At 41.7% G+C, this 16,445-nt stretch overlaps 1 protein-coding gene across 3 annotated transcripts in view; it reads left to right on the top strand.

Moving 5' to 3' along the window:
- The first annotated feature begins 3,418 nt into the window (after nucleotides 1-3,418).
- Nucleotides 3,419-16,445, top strand: part of TBXAS1 (thromboxane A synthase 1) — a 228,641-nt gene continuing 215,614 nt past the window's right edge. The window contains exon 1 of one of the 3 annotated variants that reach the window (XM_065680635.1): nucleotides 3,419-3,712. In XM_065680635.1, the coding sequence (XP_065536707.1) occupies nucleotides 3,615-3,712 (98 nt within the window). In that variant the 5' untranslated portion in view covers nucleotides 3,419-3,614. Of the gene's footprint in view, nucleotides 3,726-5,685; nucleotides 5,772-16,445 lie in introns of those variants that run through there. The other 2 variants (XM_065680662.1, XM_065680643.1) reach the window with 2 other exon arrangements.

Genomic DNA, 16,445 nt, shown 5'->3' with positions numbered 1-16,445 from the left:
CCATAATTAGATTATTACAGACCTAAAACTTACAAGGTAGAATAGCATGAGAGGATTTAAATTTGGTCGTTAGCAGGAGCGCATGGTTAGTATAGTTGGTGTAGTCATCAGCCTCTGAAATATATGAGGCTACATTTTCCATTTGATATGCTTTGAAGACAGGTCAAAATCCTTAACATGATTTAGGCCTACTGAGAAGGTCTGTAGTCCTTATTTTTTAATAAGCTCTATATTTCATGTTGGAACAATACTTGTGTATGTCAGGTATTGCTGAGTCTCATCACTCCACTTGTATTACTTTTGAAGTTGAAGTGCATTGTTCTGGAAGAGCATTTACAGAAAATATTCTTGGAGTCACAGCAGTCAGAATGTTAAATCGTGAAGGCTCCCTGGGAAATCTGGGTCCTTCCTTCCCTCCTTCTCACCTTCCCCCCTTTCGCCCTTCCTTCCTTCCCTCCCTTCCACCCGTCCTCCCTTCCTCCCTTCCTTCCCTTTTTTTTCTCTTTCTACTGAGGAGCAATTCATCTTCTCAGGCACTGAATGCCATAATGTACTCCCCCTTCTAATATTTACTGCGGCAAATGCCCATATAGACTAAAGCTCTGGCTGTTTGGGACTGAACTGCTTCTGTCTTGTAGGTCTGCCATTTGCTGGAGAGCTCCAAGGCTGTGCTGGGAAATAAAGGATGAGATGGGTGTCTTGAATGTAAGTTTTGTGTTGAACATTTATTGTCGTTATTGCTGTTGAAGTTTGTGTTGAACAAGGTGGTGATCAGTGGATTTTACTTGCTACAGAAGAGATGAGCTTGGATGGCACCACGTGAAGGAGCTGTGAGCCTTGGTAGATGCAATCTGGAGTGAAGCCTTGTGGAAGCAAATACAGAGAGCGCTGCTGACTCTCAGCATTCTAACAGGAAAAGGCTCTTTTCCACTTCTGCTTGTCTCTGGCTTCCTCCAGCATGAGGTTAGTGAGGACTTTGTATCTGTCTTCATAGTTCTTTGATGCCATTATAGAATCATGTAATTGTTTAGGTTGGAAAAGACCTTTAAGATCATCAAGTCCAACTGTTAACCTATTATCAAAGAACTGACAAGCATGGCTCCACAAAAAGAGCTGGAAGGTTGGTGAAAAATGTCTGTACTAATAAGCAGTTGATTAAGATGGTGTTTCTCATGTAAAGGAACTGATAAATAGCCTGTTTTCATTGCTGTCTGCATTCCTGAGCCCTTTTCCTCTGCAATGCATCGTGGGTTTTTGTGACTCTTGATGGAGCTGAGATCCGTAACTCTGGGATGATAACTATGAGCACATGGGTCTGTGGTGAGGAGTGCTCCAGATGAGTTTTGGAATCAGTGCTGTGTGCTACCCTTCTTAATATTTGGAGGTGCTGAGCTAAAGCACTTCAACAAGAAACAGGTACCAAGGCTTAAAAATAAAGAGAAGAAAAAACCCAAACCAGTATCAACAACAGAAAAGGATGGTTGTTGTTGTTGGGAGCTTATGTGTTCTCTTCCAAACTGGATGCTGATAATAGAGCCAATTTTCCTTCACAAGGTGTGTGTTTAAGAATTATTCATCCCATTTACCTCCCATTGTGACTGGGAAAAAGGCTCCAGTGCTTGTTAAAAAAGAAGCGAGGTCTGTACTTGACTCTGTGTTTGCTGATTGGAGTTTTGCTGTTGACTTTAATAGGAGGGACATGGCCCTCTATGTGCTTTAAAATATGGCCTTTAATTAAAAAGCCAAGTAAATCAAAGCACAGTGAAATTGGAATATTATTTCTTACCTTCTACACTTGTGGTGATTGGTTTAGTTTTTCTGAAGAGACTTTAATGCATATGGATATTTGTTTTTTATAGTTTTTCTTATAGCCCCACAGGATCTGTTGCTGGTCAGGATTGGCTTGTGCCTGCTGATTAATTCCTTGCATCACTGCTCTTGAATCTTGTTGCAGTTGTTCTTGAAGAACTTGGCAGCAGCAGCAAACTGGCAGAACTGCTATTGACCCAGAATAGCAATAGCATTGTTAATACAATAAGCAAGGTTTTCTGTGGACTGCTGTGGTATTCTGTGGAGCTGATGAGCTGGTTAACACCTTTTACTTATTCTGCAAGGATCTGAGGCTGGAAGGGAATTAATGCAGTTGTGAACAACAGAGAACCAAAATAGCAGTGATTCAGTTAGAGTAGAGCCAAATCTTCTTAAAATTAAACTCCATTGTGTTAGAGACTTCACTTTTTTGATACCTATATTATTAACTTCTCTGATAAGAGCAGGAAATGTGATATTGGAGAAGCCTTTTCACATTAAATCTAAGCTAGTATCTTGGGGTTATATGAGAAGAAACCACTCTTCATCTGCTGTCTTATGGGAATCAGATGTTGCAGAGTTTCTGTTTCTCAAGGTTACCATATAAGCCTTACCCTAGACCATGTCCCCCAGGGTTCTGTCCAACCTGCTCTTGAGCACTGCCAAGGATAGGGAATTTACCACTTCTTTGGGCAACCTTTTCCAGTGCCTAACCACCCTTACAGCAAAGAACTTCGTCCTTATATTAACCTGAACTTCTCCTGTTTAAGTTTAAACCCATATGGAAGAAAGCTGAGGAATTCATATACTAAGGACAAACCATGTCCTGAACTGCAGTCAAAGCTTGGCTGTTCACGGACAGGTTGTTCAAGGGAGCTGGACAGCTTGACTGTGCCACAATGCAGAGATAGTAGATAGGGCCATGTTAACCCTGACAGTTGAAACACAATGCAGGGATAGCCAAAGTATCTCTGGGGAGGCTGGATGATGGTACCTCCAAGGGGGACACTGCACTGCGCCAGAAAAATTTACTGTAGCACTTGTGAACCTGAGATGGTACTGACAAACAATGCTGCTTGTGTGGACTAACCAGTGTGACAGATGCTGTCTTATGGACCCAAGTACCTATTAGTACTACAGTACCTATTGGTACTACAGTTGGGCTTTTCTGCTAATTCATTTTTCTTTCTATATATGTGTTCTAGAAGTTACATTTGAAGAGTTTTCCCCCAAATCCACCTTTTAGTTGTGATTATTTAAAGTTTACTTTGTTCTGTTCTTTGAAGGTATAACCAGTTTGGAGATTAAATCTGAATGAAGATTTACATTGCAGAAATGCCTGGTTTTGTTGCTTCAGAGAATGCCACTGTTTATATGCCAGGGCACTCTTGAAAGGTCCTTATATTCTTCTTACATGATCTGTACTATGGTCAAGCTCTCTCCTTCTCTTTTTTCCCCCCACACTTTCCCCAGTTTCCCGTATTTGATGTCTAAAAACCTGTTCAACGGCACTGATGTCTCAAGCCATGGGTATGTAAATATTTACTGGCATGACAGTCAACAACAGTGGGAGGGGGGAAGATTGCTACATCGTACCATTCAGGGAACCTTCAAGTTCTCTCTCACAGTGTGCAGCAGATGAGAACTGGAAAGGTCTGCAGTTTGTGCTTGACTTGATGTATTTTTGCTCTCTTGGTTCCTGTTTTGTTGCAGATGTCATTCATATAGCTGTGGAAGGCTTTATCAGCTCTTGCAGAGACTTTCCCCTGCCACACCACTTAAGGCTGGAGCTGTAGTGGAGGAAAATGGAGCCTGTAGATCTCCTGGTATTTACCTCTATAGAAATGAACAGTACAACTCTCACCCTGGCTTTGCTGGCGGTCTTCGTGGTCCTGCTGTATTGGTAAGTGATAATGGTGAGTATGGACTATGTATCAGACACAAAGCCTGCTGAAGCTCCACCAACATCTATATAGTCTTTTATTCATAAGGGAAAAATGGAAATTGGCTAGAAGGGGCATGGAAGGAGAGTTGGTTTGGATGCAGAGGTTGAAATAAATACAAAACTCATGATGCTTTTTAGAGAATTCTCTCCTTGAGATATTTTCTCTTGCTTGACCAATAAAATGCTGACAAAATCTGTCTTCAAAATGAAGAACTTATCAGTGTTGTTTTCTTAGTAATTTCTGTAGGTGGTAGGAACATTGGTGCTGGTCAGAAAGAAACCAAGTACTTGTTGGACCTTTTCTTTGTGCTATGCTGCACACTTGTTTTTCTCTTGTTCTTTCTACACTGAGTAGTGGATACAAGTCAGAATAATGGGACTCTTCGTCAGGGACTGTAGAGACAGGACAAGGGGTAACGGGTTAAAACTTAAACAGGGGAAGTTTAGACTGGATATAAGGAGGAAGTTCTTTCCTGTTAGGGTGGTGAGACACTGGAATCGGTTGCCCAGGGAGGTTGTGAGTGCTCCATCCCTGGCGGTGTTCAAGGCCAGGTTGGATGAAGCCTTGGGTGGGATGGTTTAGTGTGAGGTGTCCCTGTCCATGGCAGGGGGGTTGGAACTAGATGATCTTGAGGTCCTTTCCAACTCTAACTATTCTATGATTCTATGATTCTAATAGCAGCCCTAATGGTGAGCACAGTAGGCATTGCAGTGAGCTGTGCTGAAATGAAAAAAACCCAGCACCCTGTCAATTTATTCCAGAAATTATATTAGCCAATCTGGCGTGCTTTTTGGACTGTTTTTACTTGAATACCTCTTCAAATCCTGCCTTTCATTCAACCAATGTGGGTTGTTTTTTTTTTTTTCTCATTTGTATGCGTGTTCAAGAATAAGTTTCAGGGATGGTGGTAGAAAAAGAACCTTTGCCAAAACCCCGAAACTCATCTAGAAGAGAATAGTAATGACACCATGAGTTTAGCACAATTGTTGTAGCAGTGTAAATGACAGATCACTTCTGCCTATATTTCTTCATTCTTTGACCCTGTTGAGCTTTGTTCAGCTTCCTTCTGCGTCAAGGGAGGGTGTAAAGAGACTAAAGGAGAGTCAAGTCTGTATTTGATGTGTGTTTCCATATCAGGTAAGTGGGTGAGCCTGCTTTCTTAAGATCTGTGCAAATCACCACAAACATCCAAGTCCTACTTCCTTTGAATTTGACTTGGCGGCACTAGATTTTTCAGTAAAGCCATGCTGTTTAGGTGTTCATTTGTGCATATCTGGGAGTTAAAGGGAAAGAGGGTGAGGGCAGAGGCACATCCACGGTTCAGAAATGCAGCAGAATCTGGCTACCTGTGAGTCAGCTGAAAGAGCCTGGTGCTTCTACATAGTACATGCCAAGATCTACTGAGGTCTCTGAAGACATAGAACTACACCGTGTAAATGTAGGGTACATTCTGGTGCATGATTCTCCAGAGCCTCATTTTCTGGTTCAATTTGAAGAAGGCTGTTCTTCCCCTTGAAGAAAAGACATGGCAGTTTAGTGTGGAATTTGGTCTTGCCATAAAGAAACCTAGCTCTAATTGCAGACTCAAGTCAGGCTTCTGATTAGGACAGTCAGCTGCTGAACTGAGTGCCTACCATATGTTTCAAAAAGTCCAATTTAGGAGTGAGGTGGGAAATTCCCTTATGGTAGAGATACCCCATTCAGTGTTTCTCCTTTCCTGGCTGAAGATGAGTTTTGTGAAGGCATCAAGTAAAGGAAGACTGAGTTTTAGATGGGAAAATGTTTTATACTCTTAACTGCTAATGGTTATTACTAACCAGTCTTGTTGATCTGCAGATACAGGTTGATTTTAAGTAGCTTATTAAATACAGGTGCCTACAGGTCGTTCTTCCAATAAGAAGCTGGTGTTTCTTAAACCTGCAGTGAAATATGCTGGGCAACACCTATGGCTATTGTTAGGCTTGCCTGGTGGCTGAGCTATTCAGATCCACTTATTTCAGTAAAATGCACCGAAAGGTAAGGTTAATTGCTTCAAGGATATCTGCAAGTGTGGTGGTTATTGTTCAGTCCTGTCAACCTATTTGAGAGTTTATTATTTGTCTGTTTAAACAAGTGAAACCCAATGCATGCTCACAGCTTCCTTCATGGAAGGTAGAAACCTTGGGTTCTAGTAATTATTTAAGAAGAATGTAAAGGGTTGCTAATAGAAATGCATGTCCTTAACTTTAGAGGATGTTTTTATTACTACTGTGTTGCATACCCTACTGTTTGACTCTTCTAGGAGTCAGAAAACACAAGTTTTATACATGGCAGGAGTAATAATAAAGTAATAACTCTTCAACTTCTTTGACTTTTTCATTCTAAGCCTTAATCTCATTTTTTAATAACTTAAAAATTCTTTTTCCAGCTTTTTTTTTTTTTTTTTTTTTCTGCCAGCATTGTATCTTTTCAGAAGGGGGGGAGGGAGGAATGAGTATTTGCTGTTGTAAATTTTGTTATGGTAGTAGCTTATGAGTGATTGGGGTCGTATTGTGTCAGCTGTTGTGTGAATACAAAGAATAGGCAGTTTGCCCACCTTGATGGCTGTAAAAGGCTTACAGGCTAAACAGAAGGTAGTTATGGGTAGAGAAGAGAGTCAATAGATCTAATGCAACATTAGAATAACTACATGGTGATGGCAATTGTCATGTTATTGGGCTATGTCCTTTGCATGGGTTTTGTGGATGGGGGTACTTGGTGGTTTAAATGACAGCCTTGAGCTGCTGCCCATCAGCTCCACCATCCATCAGCACTGGTAACATGTGTATTGCAAGGCCAGCTGTGATTTATCACAGTTCATCTGGCAGGTGGTATCTTGCTAAGCTGTGATAAGACCAATCACTTCACATTTTTGGGTGAGGTGAGGTCATATGAAATGGGGGGAGAAGCAAGGGTTGATTGGGAAAGGGAGGAGAGGCTGCAGGTGCGTAAAAATAAATTTCTAGAGAAGATATGGGTCTTAGGAGGAAACTTGGATGATTTGATAATGTTTTTTAGACTGTTATTCACGGTACAATGAAGATCAATAGCCCTTTGTAACGAGTTCTCTAATAGTAGATCTCTGATTTCTCATGTGTTACTATCAGTATAACATGAAGGTAGTGTACTGTGCCATTTTTAAATCAGTGGAAAATGCAGCAACTAGAATCTCTCAGTGTCTGTCTTCTGCATCATCTTAAGTCAGCTCTAAGGAGAGGATTTTTAAGGTAGTTGATTTAACGTTGGGAGTAGAAAGAACAGTGAAGCTTTTTTGGTACATTGTCTCTTCAGATTTGAAATGGGAAGACTCAAACCTGCGGCTGCTGTTTTTATTAACCTATTAATTTAAGAGGTTGCTCAAGCCTGTGTGCTGTCCCCCGTTCCTGGAGAACTTACTTGTCTGCTACCCTTCCCATCCTTAGTATTACCTTTCAGTAGGTCAAAGTCTCTTCTTGCAGACTTCATGTCATGGATTCTTCTACAGCTGTTGCTACCTCATTACTACTGTATATTATACTTTATATACTGATATGACTCCTTTAGCAGCCACAAAAAGGCATAACATGGCTAAATACATAAAGTTCAGCAATATCAGTAGCACAACACTGAGGGCTCTTTAAAGGATCTCTTGTCCATGTCTCTCCCATCCCCCGTGATTTCTACTAGCCAAACTGATTTAAGAACACGCACTTTCTCTGCAAGGACTGCTGTTTCTATTCACTTCATCTCTGTGAATCTCTTTTTTGTTTTTCAGGCATGAGATAAAAACAAACATTTAAGGGAGGAATGAGGTTAACATTTACAAATCCCAGTGATATTCTCTATTGAAAAATACAGTACTATATCTATGCAACATATTGTTCATTTTCATTTCAAACATACACTGAGTTGGGTATCCCATGCTTGGTTGTAGCTGCAAACATTGCTTTGTGTCTTTCTTTTTGCTGTCTGGGAAGATGTTTGATAAAATGAAAGCAGGAGTTTATCTTGCTTTAAAGTTTAATGTAGCATAAGCTTAAGCATTATGAAGAAGCTGTCACAGCATTCAGATACCTGTGTTCAAACTGGATTATCAACCTCTTGTCTAAACAAACCTGGGGTTTTTGTAGAAACATGGAGGCTGGGTGGGAGGTGTTTGTTTATGTTTGTAAGATACACATCTAATTGCATGCGTTCCAACACAGCAATACATACACTAGGGGTGTTCTTGTCTGTTTCTGAAAAGCTGAATCATTCAGAAAGACGCCATTATTACATTGAAGTAATGTTAATGATCACTTGTGTTACAGAAATGTATAGCGAGATTGAGAGATTTGGGTTCCCCTATATCTAGATACTGTCCACCCATTGCATTACAAGTCAATCCTGACCTGAAGCATTTGCAGTCTCTGATCACAGAGAATGAAAGTATTTTTTCTTCTTCTGGCATTAGGCCTAAACGTTTACATACAGATTCAGGAGATACTTAGACATGGGGGACAGCATATATAAAAAGTTCACCAGTTGGTGCCATACCTGTACTAGACCACATCAGAAGTTAATCTCAGGGCAGGTAATATTTTGAAACAGGTGACTTCAATAGTATTTCTGGATTGGTATGACTTTACATCTGTGGTTTGGGAAAGGGCTCAGAAAGTTTCGAGGTAATCCATCTCCAAATAAAATTTCATTTTGCAGAACCTTGCTATTTGAGTTAAGCAAAACTGAGATCAAATAGATCTCGGGTATTACTATTTTAGCAGTTTATCAACTAGATGTCACCTACAATTTGCACCATTTTTTTTCTCCTCAAAATATTGATATTTACAAAAGATGTTTGATTGCTAGAGCTCCAGGCATTTGGTTTTAACTTTTCCAGCTGTCTCTGCTGTCATCAAATTCACAAGGCTGCAAGGACCACTATGGCTGGGAGCAAGCCTGCATACGGAGCATCAACGTACACTCATAAAGATGTACAGCTCTGCTTTCATGTCAGGATCATTGAGAGGCCCAGAGAGGCATCCTAATTGTTGGGTATGAAAGCTTACTTGTTTCCTGGTCTAGTGGAAGGTGGCCCTGCCCATGGCAGGGGGGTTGGAACTAGATGATCTTCAGGTCCTTTCCAACCCAAACCATTCTGTGATTCCCTTGCTGGCAGAAAGCACAATTCCACAACTGGCAGATGTTTTGGGGCTGTCTTGTGCATCCCTCCCATGGTGGTGGCTGACCTCAGAGCTGGGTTCTGAGGTTATGGTCCCTTGTAAGCTTCTCAGTTTACAGTGAACCCTGCATCAGGTTTATAGGGTCAGAAGGCAAGGAAGTTTCATTTTTTCTATGTTCTGTTAACCTCAGCTGTTGTTTCTTTTTTGACTAAAATGGCCTTTATGTCAGTGGAAGTCATTCTGCTTTCCTCCCCTTCATTCAAATGGCCCATTATGAAAGCTAGAAGGATCTGACTCAACAGGAAACATCAGCAAACTGCTGTTGACAGAAAAAACTAACAGATTCTGAATTGTCTTTGTCATGCAGCTTTACATCAGGCGAATCTGGAATTCCCACTAATGTGTCAAACATAATTTAATCCCACAGCTGTGCAATATGTGGCCTCATCTTTGAGCTAAATTGAGCATCTCTAGGTAAGCCTGAGAAGGAGCAGAGTAAGCTACTGAATTATAATTTGGAAAAGTGCCATACCACAAATGACTAAATACTTTCTTTCTCTGAAAACGAGGTAGATCTGATCATCCAGAGTGACGTTCACTTAGTGCCCTGATTGTGCTATTTTTAGGTAAACAAAGTCCTCTTATTTTTGGGGGACAGGTAGAACAGTTTTCCATCATTACATTTGCAGCTTCATAGTTAAATTATCTGGGATGTCCCTAGAAGCTGTTGTAGCACCTTGGTTACGCTGATATATAGCTCAGCCTCGGATGCTGTGCAGCTTTAGTTTTCCTTGCTTGCACTTCACTACAAAACTCGGAGGCCTCTTATGTTCAAGTTGTTTGTTTGTTTGTTTTAATTTAGAGATTACATGGCCAGCGGTGTTTATTTGAAGGCTCTCAAGTGCTTGCTGGGTTTTCTGCTTTTATGAAGGTGCGTTTTACCCCAACATTCCTGTGTAAAGTAGTCAATCTCTAGCCTATTGAATCCTCGTGGTCTTCATTTTCCCCTAAATCTTTCCATGCGTCTCATAAAATCCTGCAAGCGCAATTTGGTTTTAGTGCATGGAGATTGTAGTGTTAACAGTGTGTTAAGGTGGACGTACATGGATAGGATAGTTTCCTTTCATGAAGCAAGTATATTTACCTATCTTACATCACCTCCAGACCTAGTGTTCAACAGAGCACGCTGCAAAGCTGGCTAATGCACACAAATGCCACCAGGTAAATGGGAGCTGGACACAGCCCTTGGGCAATCCCATTTCTGCTTTCCCATGCTGCAGAGCTTGGGCTGGGTCTGGTCTGGACTGGGTGGCACAGGCAGGAGAGGCTGGCAAGGCAGGGGAATTACCCTGATTTCTCCATCAGGCAGCTTCTGTGTGGGGTGTCTTCTCTAGAGGTTTACTTCGTTCTTCTGGACTAGCGCTCTGGTTTTAACTTCTGATCTGCTGTTGCCTTGGGGGAGGTTGCTTTGTTTAAATTTGGGATATTCGGGTGCCTCACAAACTGATTCTGGGTGCTCTAAATTAACTTTCTAGGAGCTCCTGCCTCCATCTACTGACAGTAGAAACCTGAGGAACTTAATACAATGCTGTTGGCACATTAAATGAAATTGAAATTAAATGGTGAAAAGAAGCAATGTAAATAAGCTCCTTAAAGAGAAGGCTCTGCCTGTGTGATGAGTAGGCACTCCATCCTATTGCACTGGGGCTGTCTCTTGCTATGTCTGTGCATTTAATTGTCAGGCTCAGAGGGGCCTCTCAGGACTGCTGCGATTTCTCCAAACAGTACCACGAACTCTGCTCTCCCCTGAAGCCCGGGGAACATACTGGCAGTTCCTGTGGCTGCCCTGTGCTGGGGTGGGTAGTTCTGCATCCTCATGTGCTCCAAGGGGCGTGGACTGGTCACTCCACATCTTTCAGCCAGCAGAGTGAGGGTCCTGCCAGCCTGGCTGTGCTCCCTCTTAAATGGTGAGTTAAATCAGCGTGCAGTTTTGACAGGTTAGACTTCCTCAGAGTGCTGAAACCTAAATCTGTGTTCTCCCTTCTTCTGTCTCCTTCAACACTGCTCCCATCATTAAAACAAAGTTGCCTATATTCTTCCTCACTCCTTTTTGTCTTTACGTCAGCCTTCGTCAGTAACAATGTTCACCATGTTTTGTCCTCATCGCTGGCTCAGCAGTAATTAATGCCTTTGATTGGCATGCCTTGCTCTTCCATAGGGAAGTTTTATACAGTGTTTAATGGAGCTGTCTGAAAACTATTTTAAAATAAAATATTGACATACTATGGAGAGATTGTCATTTATCAGTTCCCCTTGACATACCCAAAACCTTTAGATGGATTTTTCCATCTGTTCTCTCCCTAAGTTTGATTTTGGCTTTTTTCCCCATTGAAACGAAGGTTACTGTTCCATGAGCTGAATATGTGCTAACTGCTGAGAAACAGCCATCAGAAAGAACTCAGTGTGTTTTCTGGTTTGGGACTGGAAATACTTTTATTTCACTTTTGCAGGAATAGGGGAGGAGCTTGCGAGAATAATGTTCAGTGTCTGTCCCTTCTTTCCCTTGCTTTATGCGCCATTTCCAACACTGGTGACCATTTCCTTTAAGCTCTGCTTGTTATTTTACATATATTTTCTATGACTAGAATGATGCACAGGTCAGTAGAGATATCGTAGATCCCTAATAGCATGATAGATAACCACACATTAAAACTATGCGAAATTCTCCATATCCATTCCTCTGTTAGTTTCTTCCCTAGCTGGTTGCTTCTTGCATGGTTCTGCAGAACCTGTGCGCTTGTCAGCAGAGCAATGAAGCAACAAATAAGGGAAAGGACAGACCCTGTTAGAATAATTTGTTTCTTGGATAGGAAAAGATATTGGGTGCCTAGCAATGGCTGGAGAAGGATTAGGAAGGATGGATTGGAACAGAAGGATATGGCTCCATATGAAGTGGGTTGTTACAGACTGAGGCCAAGTATGTTTGGGAGAGTTGAGGCTGAGGGAAAGAAGCTGAGCTGAGATGTATGTTTGGAGTAGGGCAGGGGGCAGCAGCTGTATGCTTGCGCTGGTGGAGTGAAGTCTACTTCCTTATGAGAAATAGTTCCTTTCAGCTATCAGAAGCCTTGCAATACTTGTTAGGAGTTGGGGGGTATGGGAAGGACAAAAAGATGGAGGAGATAGGTAATTGGTAACTGTATGATCACAAGCTCCTGCTGTAGGAATGCTCTTGGATGAGAACTACTGCCAGAGTTTTGAACCTGTAACCCCAGTATTCTTTTAACTTATTCAGTAGCAATAAATCTGATGTAATCTGTGCATGCATGTTTGTGGTTTCTCATCCAAAAAGCTCCAAAGAGCTTTTTTATGTAAACACCCTCTCAGTAGAGCTATAACAAGATGAAGAGGTCGTTGAGGCACGTGGTTTGAAATGTGGGAAAGACATGAAATATAGCCACCCTGGGAGAGCAAGGAGCATCTAAAGGATCTTCAATGTGTTGCATGCTAGGATGAGGGATGGAGAATGATGGTGGTCAAAACAGCAAGGGCCTTCTTTCCATCTCTTAAAATATCACTGTGATCTGCTTGCTCTCCAGAGATGTTAGTAAACCTGAGGTTTAAGATTTTCTGAAATACTCATCATGGGCTGAGATGCAGCGATCTCTCTAAGAGCAGACTCAGTGTAAGCTTCATAGTAGGAAAACTGAGAACCTGTATGTTTAGTTAGGGTGGATTTCAGTGAGCATAACACTAGTGTTCCAGACTGTTTCCTGTCTCTGAAAGTTATGATGTATGGTACCCAGCATGGTACACTACATCATCACTTTAATCTGGGATCACCTAGATATTTCCTCAGTAGCCAGTCAGGTCAGAGCTCTGGCCAAGTGAGAGGCAACACAGCTTTAAGAAGAGAAAACACCTCTCAGTGGTTCCAAAAACACTTCATATCCACTCTGTAACTATTGAAGTGGGGCTGTTCTGGAGTGACGTTCAGCAGCCTTCACTTCTAGATCTGCATCTGGTTTGGTGTCTTGTCATCTCCTCATAAGAGCTAAGAATAGGTGGGACAAAGATAAAGGATCCTCAATTTTGTGATACCTATTCCTGGCTATGGTTACAAACCTTGAGCATTTCTGATCTCAGAAGAATAGTATTTTAAACTTTCTTTGTGTACCAGAAAGTTTTAGGTATCGGGTCATTTCTCACAGTTTAGATATAATTCTCAGTAGTTAGGTTTTTAAACTTTAACTCACTAGCAGTAGCCAAGTATTTAGTGGTTTCACAATTTATTTTCTTTCCTGAGACATGACTTTTTCTTGATGCAAATGGGAGTGCTGTCAACTTAAGTGGAAAACCAGCTGTCTGGTATTCTCCTAGGAGCCCTGTTCTTGAATGAAGAGACCATCAGATCTTGGGTGTCAGGCACAGTGGAGTGAGGAACCTCTCCAGAGCAAGGTTGCAGAGAAAGCTTGGAATATCAACTATGGGCACAAGGTGGTGAAAGGACCATAAGAATCTGTGCCTTCACAGGACGAGTCTTGTCAGGACTAGTATATTTACAGTATAAGGATGTTCATCCTGCCAGGACTCAGGCTGGGATTTGAGACTTGGGATTTTAGCAACGTGCCTCCTCAGCTTTAGTAGAAGCAAGCTATTAACAAGCATGGTAAGGGAGGCCCTTGTTACCATGATAGCTGGTGGCTCAGTTCCTCGTTCAAGCTTTGACTATATCACTGATGAGCAGTTTGCTATTTGTTTTTTGACATTGCTAGGGATTCTGCGCAGTAAAGCCTTTTCTTCCTCCTTCCCCTCCTTTTTATTTACGTTCCTGAGTGAGAGCATAGCCGAGCAGTGAGCTCAGTGCCATGGAAGCATTTTATATTTTGAGCAGAGATAAAAATCTCATTCCTTCTATAAACAAAGCAAATCAACAGATGATGCCCAGGAGAACCATTTCTCTATAGCCGTTTTTCTCCAGCTGCTTTCTATTCTGTGCAGCTTGCAATGCACTTTATGAAATACATGTGTGGCTTTCTGTGTGTGCAAAACACAGGTTCCCTCCAGGTAGTGACAGTTCCATCATAACAAAACCCCCACATTTCTTTTCTTTTACAATGCTGTAATAATAAGATTACTAATAGAGTCGAGATGTTTGGTGGTTTAATAGTGTATAGCTTAGGAGTGATGGAGGATATGCTGGAGGAGTTCTGCAGTCATAGCCGCTGCATCTTCACTCTGAACGGGTATGGGCTGTAGTCCAGAGGAGGATGAGGGGCAGAAATAATCTGAGCATCATATACATGGTGGGGGGATGAGGATGCAGCAAAAAGACTTGTTCAGAGTTTACTGCCCTGTGTGTGCTTCTATGTGTCCCTGTGTCAGTGAGGAGTTCCTCTCTGGTGCTGCAGTGACTTTGTGGGTGGGCACAAGCCTGTTGAAAGAATAAGCCTGGTGGAAAGCAGTGAGATGTGGCCCCTTCAGCTTGTTGGAAACCCTTGGTTGATGGCACCTCTTGCTTTCCTGCTTTTGAACAGTTCAGACACTCAGGTGAATGGGCAAAAGCTGCAGGGTGTTGGCGGGTGAGACTCAGTAGCACCATGGGAGATCATGCATGGGCAAGAGCAGAGGGTGCTGGATGAGGAGCTGGTAGATAAAGTGCACAGCGAGGTTTCACATGTCTGGGCATATTTGCAGGTCAGCCCTTGGCAGAGGTGCAGCTGCAGGGGTCTCTTATCTCAGCAGCATCTTTCTGCTTATCTGCCACCCTTGAGATAGGCTTCTGTACAGGAGAAGGGTGGCTAAGCAAGATGTTCTTAAAAGGAGGCCTGGGGGAGTATTATATATCTTTGCAGGGGCAGGGAAACGTGATAAAAGTTTGAGCATTGCAAGGTTAATGGGCTGTCTTTCTCACATAAATAATCAGGAGCCTCTGAGATGTGGAGGAACTTGGAGCTAGCAGGGGGGCAGTGAAATTTGGCAACGCTTCTTCTGGTCATCTTGATAAAGCATGGTTTAGAACTGAAGGAAAATACTGTGGCTTTTCATTAAAAAAGATCCTGAGAGCTTTTATGTAAACACCCGGTAAGTATACATGTATGTACACACATGGATGCATTTATATTTACATATAAATAAGAAACTGACTTGGAAAAAACAGCTTCTAAATAAGCAACAAGACATAACTGATGTGATCCTTGGATAGATCATGCTTAGTGCCCAGAGCAACCCCCTTATACTATCTCTAGCCAAATGACTTTTGGCAGCTAAGGAAATAACCTTGGGTAAAGCCGATAGAACTTTTATAACAGGGACGTTAGCTATTGACCTGGAATGTATTTATGACACCACTTTGGTTTGCCTTGTATATCTTCATTCTGTTGTTATGTTGTGTGTTTTTGAAAACCTTGCAGTCTCTCCTTACTGTGCCAGTATCTGTCATTGCAGCACTTGGGATGCAGGTTTACCCTCATCAGCACTGGATCATTCTCTAAGGCAGATCTGATCTGGACCAGGGTGGGCACATGGGACAATTTTGGTTTAGTTAATTGGAGTGCAAGACAGACGTTTTATGCCATTTTTGCCATATTACTGGGAGAAGTTAGGCTGTATCTAATCTAGTTCAAAGTTCACTCTTCCATATTAACAACCAGAGCTTGTTTCTACCAGATCAGTGCTTGGGGTGGTGTGGCTGGGATGGGTTTGATCAGATGCTTCTTGCCCTAAACCTGAATTTACTGTACCATTAAAACACAGTCTCAAGCTTGCTTGAGAACTCACTTCTATTTACTTTGGACAATTGCCCTAGTAAAGTTAGGGAGCAGCAACAAAAGTTCAGTAGAAATTTCACCGACTGCCAAATGTGCGTGAATCAGTTTTTTAAAGCTTGTATTTGTGAATGTGCTTCCCAAGGTGATTTGCTAATGTCTGAGCATTTAAGCTTGTAGCATCTGTGGAGCTTGAATTCGGAGCTTTAAGGAAATGAAAGACAAGTGTTGTAACATTGCTGACTTTTTCAGAGAAGCAAAATATTTCAGGTGCTCAGTTCTTTTGGAAGTTTGGATTTGAAGGGGGGCTGCTGATAGTGAGAAACCTTGTCCCAGATGTTGGTGGCAATGGCTGACCGTTTTTCTGGGTAACACTATTTTGTCTTAAGTTATAGAACTTAGGTGGACATCTTGTCTCATTCATTATCCAAGAAATTCTGAACTCTTAAATAACCACTCTAAGCTGTTTTACTAGTGCAAGCCCTTTAAATTCATAGTCTGAATTTGATTTGCATTGCTTGAACCGCTTAGATCAGTGATAAAACATTTGCGTTTTGCTTTTCTCACCTGAGAATAGTTAGAAATAATTCTCTTACCTTTCAACTTTCACATGGGCCTTTTTCTGACTGAAAAATGTTGTTAAACATAATATTGATACAGTAAAAGAGCAACCCACACAGAAACCTAAGCTGCATCATAAATCCTTCTCTGAAGTTGCTCACACTGGTTATGTAAATAAAAGAAAATTGATGCTGTTTGCAGATTTG

The sequence above is a fragment of the Lathamus discolor genome, chromosome 1 (assembly GCF_037157495.1).
Source record: "Lathamus discolor isolate bLatDis1 chromosome 1, bLatDis1.hap1, whole genome shotgun sequence".
NCBI classification, from domain to species: domain Eukaryota; kingdom Metazoa; phylum Chordata; class Aves; order Psittaciformes; family Psittacidae; genus Lathamus; species Lathamus discolor.
This window is presented reverse-complemented; position numbering and strand designations above follow the sequence as displayed.